Raw genomic sequence first — 23,514 nt, forward strand, 5'->3', positions numbered from 1 at the left:
GGAGGGATCAACGGAATGGACTTCCCCAGGGCAGTGTTCTCTCGCCAATCCTCTTTAACATCTACATGAATGACCAGCCAAAGCCTTCCTACACAAGAAGCTTCATTTATGCCGATGATCTGGCTTTAGTGGTCCAGTGTGACGACTTTCAAACCACTGAAATGCAGCTCTCAAATGAACTTAAAGAACTTTCAGTGTATTATCAGAAGAAACGGCTACTGCATTTCATCTTCGAAATCGAGAAGCTACTAGACAGCTGTGCGTAACGTGGGAGGGTAAGCAACTGAACCATTGTTTTACACCAAGGTTCCTGGGTGTCACCTTAGATCGGATTTTAACAAACAAGAAACACTGTGTTAACTCTGGACAGAAAGTCTCAGCCCGAAATAACATCCTCCATAAACTTTGCTCAAGCAAATGGGGAGCCCATCCAACTTTGTTAAGAACCTCAGCTCTCGCTCTGAGTTTCTCTGCAGCCGAGTATGCATGTCCTGTCTGGTTCAGGTCAGCCCATACAAAGCAGGTGGGTGCCGCCCGTAATGAAACATGCAGAATAGTAACTGGGTGTCTGAAACCTACTCCCACTGGTGTAGCCAGGAGTGTGGGGGCAGGGGGCCGGCCTCCCCCCCAAAAATGTTTCCTGAAACTAGAGCGAGGATCAGCCGTTGTTTTATGTATGATATGAATAACTTACAAACTTAAGCCGGAATGATAAATTAACGTAGCGACAAAGAATCTACTAGCAGGGATCAATAGGGACATACATAATTCTCCATATTTGTCCTGCTTGAATGAAAAGAAAACACTTAGGATTGTAATGCGCGGGGATGTTTCCCTGTAGAGGTCTCAGTATTGGGAATGTAACTATGTGTTGACAAATGTCAAAAGATGAGGAAAAGGGCAATTAGCCAGGGATTACTCAGTAGGGGGCCGGAACGTGACCACCGAGATAACGCTGTCCACGACCAGAAACAGTTCCAAGCTTACAACATCGTGTCAGCTTTTGCAGATCGGTTCCAGGAAACTGGGGTTGTACTGTGGTTGAAAGATGTGCCGAGTTTAAGTTGCAGTGGTCGGAAGACTGTGACAGGATTGTGAGCTGCACGTTAGTTCCTCATTTTGTGCCATATAAGTAACTTTTTTTTGAAGACGGACCCTTTTGTCACTAAGGGCAAAACTATATGCATCCTCGGTAAGTTATGAAAAAGTTTTTTATTCTAACAGTAGCAAGACAGATCACGGATGCGTGCCTAAGTTCTATAGGTAGGCCTAATATTTTGTCAAATGCCCGCGGACTGAATGGAACCTCAAATGGCACCATCAAAAGTGCGGGTAACTATCTTGTAATTAGCGGACGTGATAACTCAGTTCCAACGGTTCTATCTTCTCATCAAGACGGCCGAGGCTTCAATCACAATCGATGCATGAAACATTTTTAAAATGAGAAGTCACGTTCTATTGATTCGGATTCTACTTAAAACACTAGATCCCGTCACTTACCTTTCTTTAGTACTTTTGAGCCAATACCGCATCATTTATGGCGGTAAAAATGAAATGGCGTATGGCTTTTAGTGCCGGGAGTGCCCGAGGACATGTTCGGTTCGCCAGGTGCAGGTATTTTGATTTGATGCCCGTAGGCGACCCGCGCGTCGTGATGAGGATGATGATGATGAAGACGACACATACACCCAGCCCCGGTGCCAGCGAACTTAACCAATGTTGGTTAAAATTCCCAACCCTGCCGGGAATCGAACCCGGGACCCCTGTGACCAAAGACCAGCACGCTAACCATTTAACCATTGAGCGGACATTTATGGTGGTGTATTTTGAGTATCCAACCATTCTTTGGGCTTATCTTGTACCTTAAATGGTGAGAGGATGTAGTGGCATACCCACAAAATAATTTCAGTGGCCAAATCCAGGCCAGTAGCGTGGATACAACTTTTCCTTGGAAGGGGTTGTGAAAATATGTTATATTTTTTATTTAGAATTTGCTTTGCAGCAGGCCATTACAGGTATGGGATTTCTGTCGTCAGTCCTCTTTACCGATGAAGCAACCTTTACCAGAAATGGCATCATCAATCTGTATAATCGTCATCTGTGGGCTACAGAAAATCCACAGGGAATGGTTGAAGCGTCTCGCCAGCATCGGTTCAGCATTAATGTTTGGGCAGGGATTTTTGGCGACCACATACTTGTACCAGTTATTATTCCACAACGCCTCAATGGAGGAACGTACCTGGACTTCCTGCAAAAAACTCTGCCTGGATTGCTTGAGAATGTGCCTTTGGCAATAAGACAGGTTATGTGGTTTCTGCATGATGGAGCACCACCCCACTTCCGCATTACAGTTCGAACAACATCTTCCCCAGGCGCTGGATAGAACGCGGAGGCCCTGTTGCATGGCCTCCTATGGATTTTTACCTCTGGGGACATCTGAAAAGCGTTGTGTACGCTGCACCAGTTCCTGCTATGCAGACTCTTCAACAGCACCGTCCATTTCCGGACACATGTTTGTAGGACATTTTTTCCTCCATTTCCAGTCAGCAATCAGTCCCTGCAGTTTGTTGGTTTTATTAAAGTTCACCTTGTATGCTTAAAAAAAAATAATTAAAAAGTTAAATGGGCATTAATAAGCTAGGCAGCCAAGGTTTTAACATTTGATCTCTGGAATTATACCTTCCCTAATCGACTACTTCACCAAACCACAGCTAGTTTATTAAAATCGAATGGCACTTCTCCTGCATCATATATCTTGCACACTAAAAGGAATAACCTTCACATGCTGGTTTCGCCTAAGGCAGTCAGTAATTCTGAGGGTATATCACCAATTCCAGGGGCCTTGTTTCTTTTTAGGTCTCTCAAAGCTTCGTCGAATTCAGATCCTGAAACTGGGTGTCCCATTTCATCAGCATTAACAGCTTCTACTTGTTCCAGAACTTTATCATCTACCTCTTTCCCTTGATACAACTGTTTGATATGCTCCTGCCATCTCTCTGCCTTGTCTTTCTTCTTTAGGAGTTCTTAATATTCATACACCTAGTTTTCCTTTCTCCAAAGGTTTCCTTGATTTTTCTGTATGCAGCATCTGAATAATTTGGAATTGCCTTCAAAACTAAACGAGGCCTCGGATGGAAATATTGTAATGATATTAATGATGGTTCAACACCCGATGCTCCATCACAACCAAAGAGGAGAACAAACAAAATTTAACATGAGACTGTAATCAAAATTGCCACGCTAAACATTCTGACACTAACTGGCAAAATAGAGGAATGTGCAGACTTAATGAAAACAAGGAACATAAACATACTGAAACTAAGTGAAACAAAGTGGAAGGGAAAAGGATCAAATTGGATTCTTCCCAGAACATCAACAACATTCAGTGCTATGTACCACAGACTGGTTGTAAAGATGAAGAATAAACCACGAAACCCAGAAGGAACTAGACTCCTTCATCTCTGTCTGAGGAACAACCTTGTAATAGGAAACTCAGGGTATCAAAAACAAAAAAGCCATAAGGTCACAAGATATGGATGGAATGGAAAAAGTGAATCTCTATAGACTATTTTTTTTTTAAATCGAGAAACAACTACAAAATCGACTGTTAGAAGTAAAAGTGATTCCTAGTGTCTCCCTGGAAAGTGATCATAGATGCCTCATTGAATACTTCAAGTTCAACAAATTAAAAGAAGTAAGAACCACAAAGATAAAGAAACTCAAGACATGGAATCTGAAGGACAATGATAGAATAACAGAGTTTCAAGACATCAAAACAGTACTACCAAAGACAGATGACAAAGAAGTTGAGGAGGAATGAAGGATCTGAAAGAAAATCTAGTAACGATAACTGAGAAGGTGTGTGAATGAACCAGTGGCACAAGAAGATGGAAGGAAACTCCATGGTGGAATGACAGAACAAGAACTGCTGTCCTGAACAAGAACAACATGTTTAGAAAATATTACAAGGACCGGACTGACCATAATAAGGAACTATACAGGGTTGCTAAAAAATAAGCAAAACAAGTTGTTGCAGAAGAACGAGAGAAGTGGTTGAACAAGAGGAGCAATGAATTAATTGAAAGAGGATTAATGTTAATAAGAAAATATTATATGGGATGATGAAAAATAGAAAAAAGAGATAAAGAACACTCCAAAAACCTAAGAGATGATAATGAAAATCTGATCAATGAAGACGATAAAATCAAAGAGATTAAGAGGACTTACTCTGATGAATTGTTAAATGTGAATTGCATGCAGCCTACACAAAAAGACAGTACTATCTCATACATGTCTGCCTATGACAACGGGTCAGACTTAACATGGAATGATGTGGAATATGCCTGAAAATACATCAAAACTGGAAAATCAGCTGGTGCTGATGAAATTAATGGAAAAATGATCAAGGCTATGGGCTATTCTGGAAAACATTGGATCTACAGACTCTTTCATAAGATATGGAAAGAGGGGGACATACCAGTTGATTGGAAAACAGGCATCGTAATTCCAATTTTCAAGACAGGAGGTAGAAAGAAATGTTTAAACTATAGAGGCATCACTTTAACATCTCAAGTTTGTAAACTTCATGAAAGAATTATAGAGCGTAAATTCAGAGCTCTTATTGAAGAGAACCTCTTCGAAGAACAGTATGGATTCAACAACTGGCCTCCACGGTATGCACCAGCCATGCGTCTTGGTAGGTGTGCTAGGTACCAACTGATGAGCCCAGCCTGGCACACGAGGGCGAAACGCTGGCAACCAGGAATGAGTTAGCTGGAAAATTTATAATGTCCAATAACGGACCATTTATATTGGTATTATAAATTTACTCATTCGGAACAAATATTACAGATTCCCAATGGGAATCAACATCTGTATCATCTGATGGCCAAGCAGGCATCAATTTTTAGTAGTGAGACAGAGTGTCTCATAGTGCATTGGCACTGCCGGTGGCTACAATTAGCCAACGCAGTGGCCTCCATGGTATGCACTAGCCATGCGTCTTGGTAGGTGTGCTAGGTACCAACTGATGAGCCCAGCCTGGCACATGAGGGCGAAACACTGGCAACCAGGAATGAGTTAGCTGGAAAATTTATAATGTCCAATAACGGACCATTTATATTGGTATTATAAATTTACTCATTCGGAACAAATATTACAGATTCCCAATGGGAATCAACATCTGTATCAACTGATTTAATCTTTACCGTCCGTCAATCAATGGAAAAATACTACGAACACAACAGACATTTGTGGTTAGCCTTTCTGGATATCAAGAAAGCATTTTATGCTATGAACAGGGAGAAGGTGTGGGAAATACTGAAGAAAATTGGAATACAGGATGACACAATACACAGGATCAAGAATTTGTATGAAGATACCTGCAGTAAAATCAACACAGCTGTGGGAATGACTGCAACATTTGATATACAATCAGGGTTAAGACAGAGCGGTATTTTGTCTCCTCTTTTTTTTCATCACTGTGATGAACGAGATTCACAGCAAAGTACACCAAACCATTAGAGGTAAGAAAATGAAAGTTATCTTTTTCACTGATGATATATGCTTGTGGGGAGACTCTAAAGAAGACCTTTGAAGAACAAATAAACTCCTGGACAGAAGATGCTAAAAAATATGGACTAATCTTCAGCCAAGAGAAAAGTGAGGTTATGGTCATGAAAAGATACGGACAACCAGTGGGACACATTGAAATGGAGGGAAAACAGCTACAGATGAACCATCAATTCAAATATCTTGGAAATGTTATCTCTGATACTGGTTTTAGAGACAAAGAAATTTCCCACAGAATTCAGACAGGTGGCAACTTCTACAAAATATTTAAAGACATAATATGAAACAAAAAAATACCAACAAAATGTAAGAGAGTCATATATATATATTTTTTTTGCTATTTGCTTTACGTCGCACCGACACAGATATGTCTTATGGCGACGATAGGGTAGGGAAGGCCTAGGAATTGGAAGGAAGCGGCCGTGGCCTTAATTAAGGTACAGCCCTGGTATTTGCCTGGTGTGAAAATGGGAAACCACGGAAAACCATCTTCAGGGCTGCCGACAGTGGGGCTCGAACCCACTATCTCCCGATTACTGGATACTGGCCGCACTTAAGCGACTGCAGCTATCGAACTCTGTGAGAGTCATATGAAACCTATTAGTACCAGTCATGACCTATGGTTATGAAACATGGACCATGAGAAGTAAAGATGTCAGTAGAATCCAGGCAGCAGAAATGAGATTTGTCCGTAGCATGATCGGTAAGACATGGAGGGACAGAGTCCGTAATGAGGAAATCCGCAAGGAGGCTCAAGTTGTAAGACTGCAGGACAGAATAACATATCAGCGACTGAGATGGTATGGACATATGCGAATCATGGAGGATAACAGATTACCGAAACAAGTGTATGACCTAAAACTTGAAGACAAAAGACCAAGGGGGTGACCAAGACGCAGGTACAAGGACATGATGAAGACTGACATTGAACAGCGAGGACATACTTTGGAAAGCACTGAAGAAGGAGAGAAGTTCAGAGACCGGAACTGGTGGAGAAGCCTCGTTCACCAACCCATCATTTAAGATGCAACGACGTGGGATATGTACGTATGTATGTATGTATGTATGTATGTATGTATGTATGTATGTATGTATAGTCCCAGGGTATTGAAACGGATAGATCTGTTAACATAATGCAACAGGCCTGATACCTAGCATCAGACACCCTACAGTCGCAGGTTTATGAGGGATTTCCTCTTGCGCCAACTACCGACGTATTGAGTGGGTCCCTTTCGCAAACATTGTTCCTTCCTTCCACTAATTGTGGGCAGGAGCCAGTTAGGCTTAGGTCAGATTTATGATTTTATGGTCTCAAGGCTCTTTATGTATCACCATTCTCCTATACCAATGTCAAGGGTCGCCTAACCACAAGCAATAAGAGTATACCTCAGTGAAAATCAATAAACTTCATTATTTAGAGCTTATCAGCAAAATTATCGCAGTGCCATCCAGTTTGCATCTGCCAAGACATTAGCTTTGCGGATACCTGCATCCATGCAGGGCTCTACTTATCATGTTTTAATGTAAGCGTATCTTACCCTAGTTCTGAATGGTGATCAGGGGCAGTGTATGGGATGAAGTTTTCAACATCCACTGTCATTTTCTTCTTTTTCTTTGGAGGTTTGTACAGAGAGTCCAGCTGAGGTTGTTTTGGTACAATAATACGATGAAACGTTTCATTGATATCTTCTGTATTACTGCCAGGAAGTGAAGTCCTTGGAACTGTAGACACAAGAGAGAAGTGGTACATTCACAAATTTTACACAGATATGAAAAGTATGGTTCCCAGAAAAAGTTCAATGTAGTTGCATAAAAAAAATATTCTGACTCACAAGTAACAAAGAGTACATATTAAAATAATACTTTCTTCTTGTTAACTGGCTACTAGTCTAATGAGTGGGTTTTACTTTCATCCTAAAATGTTCTGATTACCATGAATTTTGTAAGTACATACATACATACCTATATCATTATAGACTTATGTCTGTCAGCATTCAGTCTGAGTCTCTGTGAATTAATGAAGCACCTCCACAAACCTCTATTTGCAAGAAGCTCGGCAGCCTTGCTTAGTTCTACACCTCTTATCTTAAATCATTCAAAAATGAGACGAACCATCATCTTCTTGGTCTCTCTGTGCTTCTTCTCTTACCCATTATGCATGAGTCCAGTATTCTCCTAGGTAAACCTATGCTCCTCCATCTCACATGACCCTACCACCGAAGTCTGCAGTCCATACAGGTTATGTATCTGCGAGGCCCAGCACGAAGATTGAACGCATGAAATGATGAAGACTACTAGAACATCGAGCTACCATCAAAGAAGCATTGATATCATCAATATCAAATTCTACAATGTCATCCGTAGAAAATGGCTGGAACACACAGACTGAATCCATCAAGACATGTGCGACATCCACCCTAGGTATTACCAAACCAAATCGATGCCTTATTGACAAGCAGACTTGGTGGTGGAATAATGATATGCAGCAGGTAACTAGGAAAAAGAAAGCTGCTTACAAGACATGGCAAATTTAGAAAGGTACCAGGCTCTTAAGTCCAGTGCAAAACGAGCTGTAGTAACTGTAAAAACAGCACATTACAAAGCATTCTATGATGAGCTGGATAAGCCTGGTAGCATGAATAGAATCTACAAACTTACCCGCGCTCGCGAGCACGCCACACAAGATCTAGATCATGTTATCAACATCAAAGGCAGAAATGGGCTCCTCCTACAAAAGAGACATGACATACTACGTTCCTGGAAGGAATATTTTGAGGATACATGCAACAAGGAGCTCCCTCATCCACCTCTACATACAGCTGATCCCATTCATGACCCAGTGCCCACTATCACTACAGAAGTGTCCATTGCCATCAACTAAATGAGTCTGGGAAAGTGCCTGGTGCAGATGATATCCCAGCCGAAGTATGGAATCTTCTGGAAGAACAAGGTGTAGTATGGATTACTGACTTCTTCAACAAGATTATTATGGAGGAAACAGTACCAAAGGCCTGGAAGAACAGTATCACAATTCCAATTTTGGAAAGGACAAGGAGATATACAGGATTGCTCAAATTATAGGCCAATCGGCCTCTTATGCCATACTGTGATCATTTTTGAGCGTTTTCTTGATGCGAGATTACAAAACATCATCACTGTTTCATCTAACCAGTGTGACTTTGTTAAAAACAGCAGAACAACAGACTAGATCAATGCACTTCATCTATTGATGGAAAGACACCACGAGAAAAGGAAGAGAGTTCACTTGGCCTTTCTTGATTTGGAAAAGGCGTTCGACAGAGTACCACATGATCTCATTTGGCTGGCAATGAGACTACACAATGAACCTGAAGCCTATGTCAACTGGGTGAAACTTCTGTACCAAAAGACCATAAGTTCAGCACAGTGTGCAGCAGGAATGTCTGAAACCTTCCAAATCAATGTTGGTGTCCAAGGATCAGCCTTGTCCCCACTACTCTTCATACTCTGCATGAACGCCATCACAAATGACATCCAGACCAGACATTCATGGACATTATTATATGCGAACGATATCATGTTAGCTTAACGAGACACGTGAGGGCCTCGAACAGCAAGTACAAGAGTGGAAGATCCGTCTTGAAGAATTTGTGATGAAATTAAATCTGAAGACTGAGCACCTGGAATGCGGTGACCAAACTGATGGCAACTTAATAAAGTGACCCAGTTCAAATACCTTGGATCATGCATCACTTCAGACTGCAGTACGATTCCTGATGTCAAGACAAGAGTCAGCGCCCCATGGATGAAATGGCCCCAAGTTACTGGAGTCCTGTGTGATAAGAAAATTCCAATGCATCTAAAATCTTAAGTCTACCGAACAGTTATTAGACTTTATGGATCTGAATGCTGGCCTACAGCATCGAAGTACGAACAGGCACTTCATGCAATGGAAATGAAGACACTGAGGCGGTCCGATGGCTTGACTCAACTAGATCACATCAGGAACAATACTGTGCAAGAGAAATTCAAGATTACTCCAATCACAGAGAAAATGCGCGATTCACATCTGTGATGGTATGGGCATCTACTCCGTAGCAATGAAAGCTCAGTCGCAAAGACTGCCCTTCAACTGAACGTGGAGGGTCAGCGACCTCGAGGGCAACCTCAAACATGCTAGCTGGATAAGGTGAGAGATGACGTGCGGCTAACCAAACTCAGCCCTCGGGACGCTATGGATAAATTGAAGTGGAGGAAACACCGTAAGAAGGCAGACACCACATTAATGGGAAACTGCAAAGAAGATGATGATGATAATGCTACAGCCCACACTGCTGGTGTCATCAAGAATTGTGTACAGCAGTGGGGGTGGGAAATCCTATCCCACCCACCCTACTCATCAGACATCAGTACATGAGACTTGCACCTCATTCCACAACTGAAGAAACCACTGCATGGAGGCGCTTTGCAAACAGGGTGGATATCATCACGGCATATCGGCTACGATGGCACACATTGATGGCAATGCCAATGGCATTCAATGCCTTCCCCATCGTTGGCAATGCTGTGTGGATGCACTGGGGGACTATTTCGAACGATAGTAGTTGAGTTTGATTTTGATTCATTTTTGTACCATTTGTAGTTGTGTACAATAAATTTACACAGAGTTCCAATGCATGTGTTTCATTTCAACCTTTGCCATGACCTCCTGTACTGGAACCCTATTTTATACTAACATTCAGATACACACTGCCTTAGCAGTTCAACGCACATCTTTGAATTCCCATGTTGTCGCCTTATCGCAAGATATACCATGGTTGCCATGACTTATGGAATAACCCTTGCATTAACTGAGCTGACACAAAAAAAAAGACTTCATTCTTAACAAAACTCACATACATACATATCTATGGGTAGTGGTACTGCACTCACAGACTGTCATACTAGTCTAACATCTGGTGAGGTGATACGTATGGATTCTAGTTCAACTCACATCAAGTAAGCACTGTTGGTACACTGACCAGCCACTGTTCTATCTTGGGGCTAACCCATCCACCGACCAGCTTGCGTGGCATATTACATCTGACGATTCCTTAATTGGAATGTTTTATATTCCCACCATTTAGTATTTAATAAGATACAAAAACATAATATATTAGAATATGTTTCAGTCTGCAAGACCTCCTTCAGTTAATGAATTAATATACAGGGTGTATCCGTGATGATGTTACAAACTTTCAGGGATGATGGAGGACGTCAAATGGATCGATTTGAGATAAGGAACTGTAATTCGGAAACATTAGAGTCAAAATTTATTAATAATCAAGTTGTTTAATGTTTGCCTTCTTCCTCCCTGCCTAAATGCAGCAGTGTACACAGTCGTCAATCAATCAATCAATCAATCAATCAATCAATCACTACTGATCTGCATTTAGGGCAGGCGCCCAGGTGGCAGATTCCCTATCTGTTGTTTTCCCAGCCTTATCTTAAATGATTGCAAAGAAACTGGAAATTTATTGAACATCTCCCTTGGTAAGTTATTCCAATGCCTAACTCCCATACCTATAAACGAATATTTTCCCCAATTTGTCCTCTTGAATTCCAACTTTATCTTCATATTGTGATCTTTCCTACTTTTAAAGACACCACTGAAACTTATTCGTCTACTGATGTCCTCCCACGCCATCTCTCCACTGATAGCTCGGAACATACCACTTAATGGAAAATTCTAAATTCCCATGGAGGGAATTAGATATTTTTCACCAATAGAGCATGTCAAAAATGTCAAAAACATATCAGATGTAATCTGATATATTTTTGACAATTTTTTTTACATACCACTTAGTCGAGCAGCTCGTCTCCTTTCCCCCAAGTCTTCCCAACCCAAACTTTGCAACAATCTTGTAACGCTACTCTTTTGTCAGAAATCGCTCAGAACAAATCGCGCTGCTTTTCTTTGGATACACTGGAACCATACTCTAGTTGGGGTCTCACCAGAGACAAATATGCTCGCCCGTTTACATCCTTACTACAACTCATAAATACCCTCATAACCATGTGCAGAGATCTGTGCCCTTTATTTACAATCATATTTATGTGATTAGCCCAATGAAGATCTTTCCTTATATTAATACCTAGGTATTTACAATGATCTCCAAAGGGAACTTCCACCCCATCAATGCAGTAATTAAAACTGAGAGAAGTTTTCCTATTTGTGAAACTCACAACCTAACTTTTATCCCCGTTTATCATCATACCATTGCCTACTGTCCATCTCACAACATTATCGAGGTCATTTTGCAGTTGCTCACAATCTTGTAACTTATTTATTACTCTGTACAGAATAACATCATCTGCAAAAAGCCTTACCTCTGATTCCACTTCTTTACACATATCATTGATATATATATAAGAAAACATAAAGGTCCAATAATACTGTCTTGAGGAATTCCCCTCGTAATTATTACAGGGACAGATAAAGCTTCACCTCTGAGTTCTATTTTCTAGAAACAGAGCCACCCATTCAGTCACTCTTTTGTCCAGTCCAACTGCACTCATTTTTGCCAGTAGTCTCCCACGGTCTACCCTATTAAATGCCTTAGACAGGTCAATCGTGATACAGTCCAATTGACCTCCTGAATCCAGGATATCTGCTATATCTTGCTGGAATCCTGCAAGTTGGGGTTCAGTGGAATAACCTTTCCTAAACCCAAACTGCCTTCTATCAAACCAGTTATTAATTTTGCAAACATGTCTTATATAATCAGAAAGAATGCTTTCCCAAAGCTTACATGCGATGCATGTCAAACTGACTGGCCTGTAATTTTCAGCTACTATAGTAACTCTCCATTCATTTGGTAAAGTTCCTTCATACAAACAATAATCAAACAAGTACTTCAGATATGGTACTATATCTCAACCCATTGTCTTTAGTATATCCCTGGAAACCGTATCAATTCCAGCTGCTTTTCCAGTTTTCAACTTTTGTATCTTACTGTAAATGTCATTGCTGTCATAGGTAAATTTTAATACTTCTTTAGTATTAGTCACCTCCTCTATCTGGACATTATCCTTGTAACCAGCAATCTTTACATACTGCTGACTGAATACTTCTGCCTTTTGAAGATCCTCGCATACACACTCCCCTTGTTCTTTAATGATTCTTGGAATGTCTTTCTTGAAACCTGTTTCTGCCTTAAAGTACCTATACATACTCTTCCATTTTTCACTAAAATTTGTATGGCCGCTAATTATGCTTGCCATCATGTTATCCTTAGCTGACTTCTTTGCGAGATTCAATTTCCTAGTAAGTTCCTTCAATTTCTAATTACTTCCACAGCCATTTCTAACTATTTCTTTCCAACCTGCACCTCCTTCTTAGTCTCTCTACTTCTCTGTTATAACATAGTGGATCTTTACCATTCCTTACCACCTTTAAAGGTACAAACCTATTTTCACATTCCTCAACAACTGCTTAAAACCCATCTCAGAGTCTGTTTACATTTTTATTTACTGTTTTCCACCAATCATAGTTAATTATTAAAAACTCCCTCATGCCTGTTTTATCAGCCATATGGTACTGCCTAATAGTCGTAGTTTTAATGTCTTCCTTTCTTTCACATTTATTTTTAATTACCACAAAAACAGCTTTGCAATCACTAATACCATCTATTACTTTGGTTTCTCTATAGAGCTCATCTGGTTTTACCAGCACCACATCCAGCATATTTTTCCCTCTAGTTGGTTCCATCACTTTCTGAATCAAGTGCCCTTCCCATATTAACTTATTTGCCATTTGTTGGTCATGCTTCGTGTCGTTCGCATTACCTTCCCAGTTGACATGGGGTAAATTGAGATCACCCGCTACAATCACGTTCTTTCCTTATCGTTCCCACATAGCTGATTATCTTATCAAATAATTCTGAATCAGCAACTCCCCTACCCTTTCCTGGTCTGTACACTCCAAAGACATCAAGTTGCCTATTATCTTTAGAGAGGAGCCTAACCCCTAGAATTTCGTGTTTGTGATCTAACTTTTTCGTAGCTTACCAATTCATCTTTCACCAGAATGCATACTCCCCCTCCTACCATTCCTATCCTATCTCTACGATACACCCTCCAGTTTCATGAGAAAATTTCTGCATCCATTATATCATTTCTCAGCCATGATTCAACTCCTATTACAATATCTGGTAAGTATATATATCTATTAAATTACTTAATTCTATTCCTTCCTTTACAATACTTCTACAGTTGAGCACTAACATTTTTAAGTCATCCCTACTTGATTTCCAGTTCCCTGTTCCCTTAACACCGCTCCCGAGGCCACCCTGTTTCCCTGAATGTACCACGTACGTTCCTGGAACACATCCCACTTGCCCTTCATCAACGGATGTGGTTTCAACGTGCTGAAGCCCCACCTCACTTTGGACTGAGGGTTCGTGAACACCTGGATCAGACATTCACGGCAAAGTGGATAGGAAGAGGAGGTCCAGTTTTGTGGCCTACTTGTTGACCTGATCTAACCTCACTTATTTCTTCTTGTGGGGCCAAATGAAAAGCCTTGTGTATGACACACCTGTCGAGACTGAAGAGGATATTCTTGGCAAGAATTCTCGCTGCCTGCGGTGCTGTTCAAACGACACCGGGGATATTCAAACAGGTAGGACAGAACTTTGTGCGATGATGTCATGCCTACATTTGATGTAGGGCGACACCATTTCGAAAATTTTTCGTAAATGGAGCAGCTTGTGAAACCTGTGCATGTAAACAGATTAAATGAGTAGAATTTTGCTTAATTTTTGACTTGATAGTTTCCTTAATATGGTTCCTTATCTCAAATTGACCCATTTGCCATCCTCCATCATCCCTGAAAATTTGTAAGGTATGTATTTATATCTTACTAAGTACTGAATTTTGGAAATATAAAACATTCCAATTAAAGGAATAATTATTTTATTAGTTAAAGTCAATACGGAACAAACATGACATTCACAGGGAGTCTACTGAATTCCACTTTCAAAATTCCAGTATATTTCCAGTATATTCAGTATAACTATCAGCAACATTCCAGTACCTAAAGCTATGCTTTTTTTAATGCTTTTTAAGTTCTTTAGGAAAAATTACACCCTTGATGATTACAGGTTTGTAACTTTTTGTGAACAAATGCATATTTTGTATTTAATAAATTCAGTTAGCTTTGATTTCTTAAACACAAACAATTTTTTAACATTTTTTACAGGGCCTCCCAACTCCCCTCATAGCCCTCTACTCCACCCATTGCTTTTAAATCTCTTTAATTAGAAAATTTATACAACTCTTGCTTGAAAAAAAAAAAAAAACTGCAAACTCAATTAATACAAAATTATTTGTAAGACTATTAAAACAATTAGAAGACAAAAAGTTGACAAATTGCCAGTTTTATATAAATGAAAAAAAAAATGTATTTATAGCTTTATACTATATAACTCTTTGTTTTCAGTTTTCAATGCTATATTTATATTATACACACACAAAATACACTTGAAAAGTCTTATCTAACATCACTGCTTCTAAGTAACAATGCACTTTTGGCTATTTGGATAATTTCGTCAACACTTATAACCAATAAACACAGCCAAAGAAAGAGTATCACATAACACACACTGTGGAAATAAACTGTTTTTGAACAGATTCTGTACCAGGCTTATTCTAAGTAAAAACTTATTCTAGATAATAAGTCACAAGAAATATATATGAAATCAATCCCCTTTATATGCATCACAGAAACATAAAATGTTACTCTATATACAGTAGTTTTTATGCTGTATGATATATATGTAATGTACAGAGTTGTGTGCTATGCTATGTAGCTTATACATTTTATAAGAAATTTGTGAATTATTAGCATATGTATTTAATTATCAATTCACAATGACTATAGCTTATACTCAAAAGGTACACACGCACACCCTTACGACAGTATTTTTTTCAGTCTTTTCACTACTTTCTCCAGTTCTTCTGTCTCTTCCTTAGCACTCTGCATAATACATCGTTTCTTCAATTCTATATGTTTTATTTCTTCTGCTGTTAACTTTCTTTTGGCTGCGTGGATCATCTTTTTCGAAACACTGACAGCTAATACTCCACCAGCTGCAAATACACCAGATGCTGTGCAGTCAAGCTATTTTCATGAAGATTCTCTACTAGGCATTCTCTGTTTATTGTAAAACCTCTTTCTACAGTAGCATTGCTGTGAACCAAAACAAGTACTTTTTGTGTGAAGTGGATCAGTTCCTTTAAAACTGTGTTGAGAATAGGCCGTGCTAAGAAAATCGTCCAATCGATCAGTTTTGGGATCAAACTTCTTGAGATACTTCACTACTACTTCCTTTAATGAGAAATCTAAGTAGTCTAGTTTTGCAATATCAGCTCTCATAGGAGATAATTGTTTTGTCTCAACAAGAACTTCTAATGCAGCGGTTACCCTGCAGGTCCTAATCGACGAATTGGTCATAATTGCAGGATTGAAGCAGCTGGCACCTCTAACAAACTTGAAAGCAAGAGGGCTTTTGACAAAAATCTTCATACAAATATCAATAAGAAATTTTCTGCAGTCTCCATAGAACCGAAGAAATTTCACATCTTTTATTCCCTTATCTTTTAAAGCTGCTGAGGCTGCAAATCCAATGTCAACAATATGGAAGGGCTTGAGGTTTTCTGTTTTCTTCAAATCAATCGAGAGAAGTTTCTTACTAGTATTTGCTGACTCTAAAACCTGGTTCTTTACAAATCTTCCATACAGGTGTTCAAGTATGGTACTACTCAGATCAGAGAACATAAAAGGCAAAAGAAGATCATTACTCTGATACTTCGAGAGATACTGTTCTAGTTCAAGGGAAACAGAACACATGAATTCCAACTGTACTGGGAGCAGATCATTTCTTACAAAACTTTTTATAATTTTTATAATTCCAAAGTTTTCTGATGCAGGATGTTTTTCCTCAAAAGAATCAACATACTTCTTAATGAGTGGCAGCATTTCCAAAGTCTTTCACTAACTTTTGAGTTTTCGACCCATCTGATAGAGTAGAACTTCAGAGGAAAGAGAACACAGTCTGTAGTTGCTTCCTTGGCAGATATCATGTGAAACAGTTTTTTGCTGGAACTTGAAGCATTTACTCTTTCGATGTGCCTTTTGCCTTTGGCATGAGATCGAACTGAAGACACCCCCATGTTGCTAATATCAAAACTAGTCCTACACAAAGAGCAATACCCATTATAGTTAGCACTTTTCACTCTTTGAAGTTGATTCCAATCTGAATTTATTGTTCTGTCCAACCAGTCATTTTTCCTCTTATTTTACTCACTGTCTCTTAAAAATAAGTGTAACACTAATGTAAATAAATAAATAAATAAATAAATAAATAAATAAATAAATAAATAAAATAAAAATGGATGAATTATATTATATGCATAATATAGGCTACTTTAAGTATAGCATATACCCCTAATTCATCCATTGTTATTATACCTGAAGTACTGCAAATGAAAAAAAAAAAAAAAGAAAGAAAGAAAAAATGAAAGAAAAGGGAACAGAAACTGAAAACAGTATTAGTAGGAAAGGGCAGTTAGTGACTGTCTACAACACCAAGAGAGATGCTGGGCGATGAGGGCGTTACGTCCAGACGCCAGGTTATTAGAGAAAATCACAAGTTAATATTCTAGTAACTGTATTGTTACTACTGTACTACATAAGTATTACTTCAATAAAATCACTTTAAGTTATAATGCCAACCTAAACAATTGCTCTTATTACCTGGACTTTTGGAGTGCAAATATCCAGGGTAAATTATAAAGAATGATAATATTTGCTCCAATATATTTTATAATTTTTCCAGTATATGGTTCAAAATTCCAGTATCTATATTAAATTCCAGTATTTCCAGTATCAATAGACATCCTGATTCATCAACTGCAATTCCTGAATAACCAGGATTTATTTTTGTTTTTAAAAGAAGGAAGTCATTCTATGTAGTGTAAACTCAGTTAATATAACCAAGATAGACTACATTATCTCAGACTGTAATATCGAAACCAAAATGATGGATGTCATAGGGGGATCAGCTGCTGATAGTTCAAGGTTAGGGTGCCATCTAAATAAGTTCAGTAACTTCATTTCAAAATGAAACTTTTGCATATTAGAGTACTTTCCACCAGGAACTCCAACATTAATGTCAAAAACAAGTACTGTATGAATTGAAATGATGCACACTAAACAAGACGACTGTTACTAACAAATTTAATTCAATACCTAACACATTAATACATAAGCAGCCTCCTGTGGGATTCAAAGCGCTAATGTAAAAAGTGTGAAATGAATTTATGTAGCATCTTCGCAAATCAAGAAGTTAAAATAGGTTATATTTATCACTAAAAATAATATCTTACAAGATATTTTTAAATTAATTTCCTTACTTTTATTTAATCAAAATCATGAACTTATATTTACTCCCTAATACTCAAGAATACATTATAAGATGAAGAAGCAGCACTACCCCTTCCTACTCCAATGTAAAAAGTCTATGCACACAACATTTCCCTATCCCCCCCTACATCCTTTACATTCTCCACTAGTGGCTACAAGATTTCTCCTAACCTCACTACTAAACTACCAAGACCAGAGTTAAGAAGCTCGCATCAGTCCAAACGCAGCTGTTGAAGGTAACGGATGACAGCAGTTAAGTACAGAAACATTTTCATCAGCTACTAAAGTGACAGTGGAAGGCTACTACATTCATTCGTCCATTCGTTATTTTTTTTATCACCAATTCATAATCAATGACTAGTTTACACAACATAAACAATATTGTACATATATGCACAGGATTTAAAGTGATTTGATAGAATGTGAGGATGTTCTTGTAGAATGAAAAAAGCTATTCTTTATTTAACAGTGTGTATATTATAGTGTTATATACATTTTAACTTGTGTTTTTGGCAGACTGAAAATCTTTGAAGTTACATATCTCAGGTAGAAAAAATGTTTGAAAGTGTACTAGAACAGAGAACGAGAATAAAGATGGAAGGACAATCGCAAGAAGTGCAGTATGGCTTTTGAAATGGAAGATCGACACTAGACCCCATTTTCAATATGAGGCACTTAATGGAAAAAAAAAATTTGCATACAGAAGAGATATGGTGATGGTATTCCTTGATGTAAACAGATAGCTTATGATAGCAGACCCAGAGCAAAGGTATGGAAGTAAAACAATGGAAAATTTGGGGAACAAATATTAGAATATGTGCAAGCAATGTACAAAAATTGGAGTAAGGTGTCCAGACACCTGTGGGGAGAACAGAATGGTTTTGGAATGAAACTGGAGTATGCCAAGGAAGTGTGCTGTCACCACTGTTATTCATAATGGTTATGGACAAAATTGTGAAGGAGACAAAGGTAAAATATGAGGACAGGGAGCTGAATATAATTCTGTTTGCAGATGATGATATGATGTGGGGAGCAAACCGAGAGGAAGTAAAGGGTAGCTCGACATATTGAGTGAGATTATTGAACATTCCAGAGTGAAAAATCAGCGTGGAAATGGTGTTGACATAAGGAGAAAAGGAAGGGAACAAAATGAGAAAAATAAGGGGATAAAACCTTGAAATTGTGGAGAGCTTCAAGCACTTGGAAGTGAACTGATGCAGGATGCAGAGCTGGACACAGATCAGTAGAAGGATTCAATAGGGAAATGCATTATAACGGAGTGTGAGCAACAAGGTGTGGAGGAAAGAAGTACCAATGAAGGGCAAAGAGCTGATGTATAAATGTACTACTGCCCAATACTGACATGCAGCAGAGACCTGGACACTGACAAAAGACATGTTACGAGAAAGGAAGAGGGAAGGATACTGAAGTGGATGATGGAATTCCAGATAGAAGTAGTGAGGACAAGACTACAGTGGTTGAAAACGATCGAGAATAGTATAATTAGAAGAAACCTGGATTGGAACACAGTTAGGGGGGGAATAGTGGTGGTCAGATATAAGAAGATGGAAAGGTGCCATGAACATCTCAAACCAGTAGGAGCTGGATGAGGGAAATGAATGATGATGCTTATTATTACTATTATTATTGTGAGCATATAGGCATATCTCTATTAATCCAAATTTTGATATTAGATTCAGAATAATACCAATATTAATGGTCTATTATTGGACATTATAAATTTTCCAGCTAACTCATTCCTGGTTGCCAGCGTTTTGCCCCCGTGTGCTAAGTTGGACTCATCAGTTGGTACAAAGCACACCCACCAAGATGCATGGCTAGTGCATACCGTGGAGGCCACAGCGTAGGCTACTTGGAGCCACCGGCTTTGCCAAAGCACTATGAGAGACTTTGTCTCGTTACCAAAAATTGATGCCTGCTTGGCCATCAGATGATCAGGTTCCCTATGGGAATCAACATCTACATCATTAGATTCAGAAGCTGGATAGTACCCTCAGAAATAACAGTACCCTCAGTCTGTAACATCTTTAATGCTACAATAATTTTACAATAAATAGAATGCTCATAGCTACCGTAAGAGCAACTTTCTGCCTCTTGATGGCCTGTTCAAATTCAGAGAAGCTTTAATAACATTCATATGGATCTATTGTATCACAGATATGCAATGAGATAGACTTATGTTAGTTCTTTGTATTACTGACAGGCTCCTGGATATGGGTAAAAAATTGTAGCGGCTCTGCCTGGCCGAGGTGGTAAAGGCGTGCTCGGTTCGCCTGGAAGGACGTGGGTTCGAAAAAAAAAACCCACAAACACTCGTAACATACTTTGTATCCCTGTCAGGAAGTCGTAAAATTTAATAAATGAGATTTCCACTTCCGGAGGTGCATATGGCCCTGAGGTTCACTCAGCCTACACAAAAAATGAGTACCAAATTAATTCCTGGGGTCAAAGGCGGCCGGGCATAGAGCTAACCACTCTACCCCATCAAGTGCCGAGGTTATGGATAGTGGAAGCCTTTACCTTCCACCCCTTCCAGGGCCTTCATGGCCTGTACGGAGAACACTTTGCATATCATAAATTCTGGCAAATACTGTACATGTGGTGAAACTAATAATTCCAATATTATTCTAAAGCAAATTTTATTCTCCTATGTCTTACTATATCTATAAGACTATTAGAAAACAAGGCATCCTCAAAAGTATTCATCACGGTATAAATACTACTGGAGGGGAAAAGATGTTCATTCTAAATTGAAAACTGACTCACCAAATTGTACAGCTTATCCCAGCGGTTACACTTAAACGTCTCGGTTGGCGCACACACATTTTTGATACAACATCTTCACATTCAGAAAACTCAACAGTCGAAACAGGCATTCATTTCTGAACATGGCCAAATCCAGCACCATCCTCTACCTTAACAAAAAGAACACTATCATCCTTCATTACTACGTTAAATGGAACCAGCCGTTTGTTCTGAAGTCATCAAAAGTAGATAAAATCTTGTTGGCAGCATTTAGCAAAGTTCAACTTTTCAACTTGTCTCCCTACAACGCTCACCACTGTTCGTTGGAAGGAGATATTTCCTAACCATAAATCTTGGTTTGATATGTTTGACAGTTTGGTCTTTGACTTCTAAATTTCCCCAGTGTATATTCCTTATCTATTTCTCCCTTCAAGCTTTATATTCAGGGAATTTGAAAGCTGAAGTATCTGCAAGAGTATAATTTAATCTAAAAACCTAGTACGCAGCATTACGATCCATTTTGGGAAACGTTATAGCTGTTCATCATCATCTTCATTTGCCGTTTCCAGCTTCCAAGGTCGGGTTGTGAATCAAGGACCTCCATCGCTGCCTGTCTCTCCACCACTCTCTCCTTTTTTAAGTACCCCTTCTGGTTTTCCTCCCCTCTTCTCTATGCACTCCCACACTGAATCCACCTCTTTCGGGGTCTTCCTCATGGTCTCCTTCCTGTTAACTTTTCTGAAAAAGCTTTTTTGGCACACTCTCTTCTCCCATTCTCATCATATGCCCATACCACTTTAGCTTTGTTGTTTCTATCCTGTCTTGAAGTTTCAAGATTCCTGTCCTTTTCCTTATCTCTTCATTTCTAATTCTATCCTTTCTGGGCTTGCCCTCAATACCTCTTAGGAATTTCATCTCAGCTGCCTGTATTCTACTCTCCTTACCTCTCATTTTGTTGTAGTCCACGATCAAGCTGCATAGGTTAGCATGGGTTCATAATAGGTTGAATATAATACTTTCTTACACTTCTTTGGGACATCTTGGTTCCACAAAATACCCCATACACTCTGGTAGAAGCTGTTTGCTTGATGTATTCTTTTTTCCAATTTCCTCGGTAATCTTTCCATCTTCTGTGATCACACTTCCCAAGTAATTGAAACTTTTAACCACTTCCAGAATTTTACCATTCAGTTTTATCTATCCTCTTCCTTCCTTCCCTCCCCTTGTCATCACTATTCTTCTCTGTGCTTACTTTCACCCCAAATTTTTCTCTCTCTTGATTCCATACACCTACTTGTTTTTGAACTTCCGTTTCATCACCACCCCATATCACTATATCATCTGCAAACAACATGGCTTTTGTTGCCTGTTGCCCCAATCTCTGTTTAATGTTCTTATGAATTTCATCCATGATGAATAGTATGTGGGATAGTACACTTTGCTGTTGGAGACCAGTTTCAACTTTAAACCATTTTGTTTTTCCTATATTAGTCTTCACACTACTAACACAATTTTTGTACATAGCTTTTATCATTCGAACTTCCACTCTGTTAACTTGTTCTTTCTTTCATGTGTCCCATACCAACCGTCTGGGCACACTGTCATAAGCCTTCTTAATGTCAATAAATGTCATCACTATGTCCTCTCCCAACTCCAATTTTTCTCCATCATATGTCTTAATGTAAAGATCAGGTCAAACATTGATCTGTCTTTCCTAAAAGCACACTGTAACAGCTGTTATAGTAAATAGTAAGACTACATTATGTACGATATTATATATACTACGTATTTTAATACATACACTTCTAACAATGGTTCATGGTGTGGGTTACTGTAGTCATGTCCTAGTTCGTGAACCATGGGCAACGGCTGAGTGGCCTAGTAAGTGGTCCTGAGAGTCGGGATAAAAGTTGCTATAGAATGGAAGTGGGCATCTCTGACAATTTTGAGTCATGGCCCTCCTTGTGCTCAGGTGGCTAGGACTATACAATCCACCGGCGGCCCATAAACCGTTAGAGGAGAGATCCTCACATGGACTATGTGTAAGTAGGGTAGCATCCTGCTTCATGAATTAACTGAGCTCAGAACATTTTAAGCAAGCCTCGGACCTATGGGAGTAATGGAGTCCCACTCCCATATGACAGGCGAGGGACTCCTGGAAACAACTTGGCGAACGAAATGGAATTCGATGGGGAGCTATCAATATTAATGGGGCTTATGGAAGAAAGAAAGTAGAACTGGCTGAGTCAGCTAAGAGGATGCATCTGGATGTGCTAGGAGTAAGTGATATTTGGGTAAGGGGAGATAACGAGGAAGAGATAGGAGATTATAAAGAGTACTTGACGGGTGTTAAAAAGGGAAGGGCAGAGTATGGGGTAGGATTGTTTATCAGGAATACAATTACACGCAACATAGTTTCTGTTAGGCACTAAATGAGTGAATGATGTGGGTAGATTTGTCAGTTGGAGGAATTAGGACAAGAATTGTGTCAGTGTATTCACCATGTGAGGGTGCAGATGAGGATGTTGACAAGTTTTATGAAGCATTGAGTGACATCGTTGTCAGGGACAACAGCAAGGATAGAATAGTGCTAATGGGCGATTTCAATGCGAGAGTTGGGAATAGAACTGAAGGATACGAAAGGGTGATTGGTAAATGTAGGGAAGATATGGAAGCTATTGGGAATGGGAAGCGTTTGCTGGACTTTTGTGTTAGTATGGGTTTAGCAGTTA

General features: G+C 39.2%; 1 protein-coding gene across 1 annotated transcript in view; it reads right to left on the reverse strand.

The window, feature by feature from the left end:
* The window catches only part of LOC136875677 (ATP-dependent RNA helicase DDX54), a 110,018-nt gene that overhangs the window by 13,144 nt on the left and 73,360 nt on the right, over nucleotides 1-23,514 (reverse strand). The window contains exon 10 of the mRNA XM_067149234.2: nucleotides 7,110-7,293. Coding sequence (XP_067005335.2) covers nucleotides 7,110-7,293 — 184 coding nt within the window. The remainder of the gene's footprint in view (nucleotides 1-7,109; nucleotides 7,294-23,514) is intronic.

Source organism: Anabrus simplex, chromosome 1 (assembly GCF_040414725.1).
Source record: "Anabrus simplex isolate iqAnaSimp1 chromosome 1, ASM4041472v1, whole genome shotgun sequence".
Classification (NCBI taxonomy): Eukaryota; Metazoa; Arthropoda; class Insecta; order Orthoptera; family Tettigoniidae; genus Anabrus; species Anabrus simplex.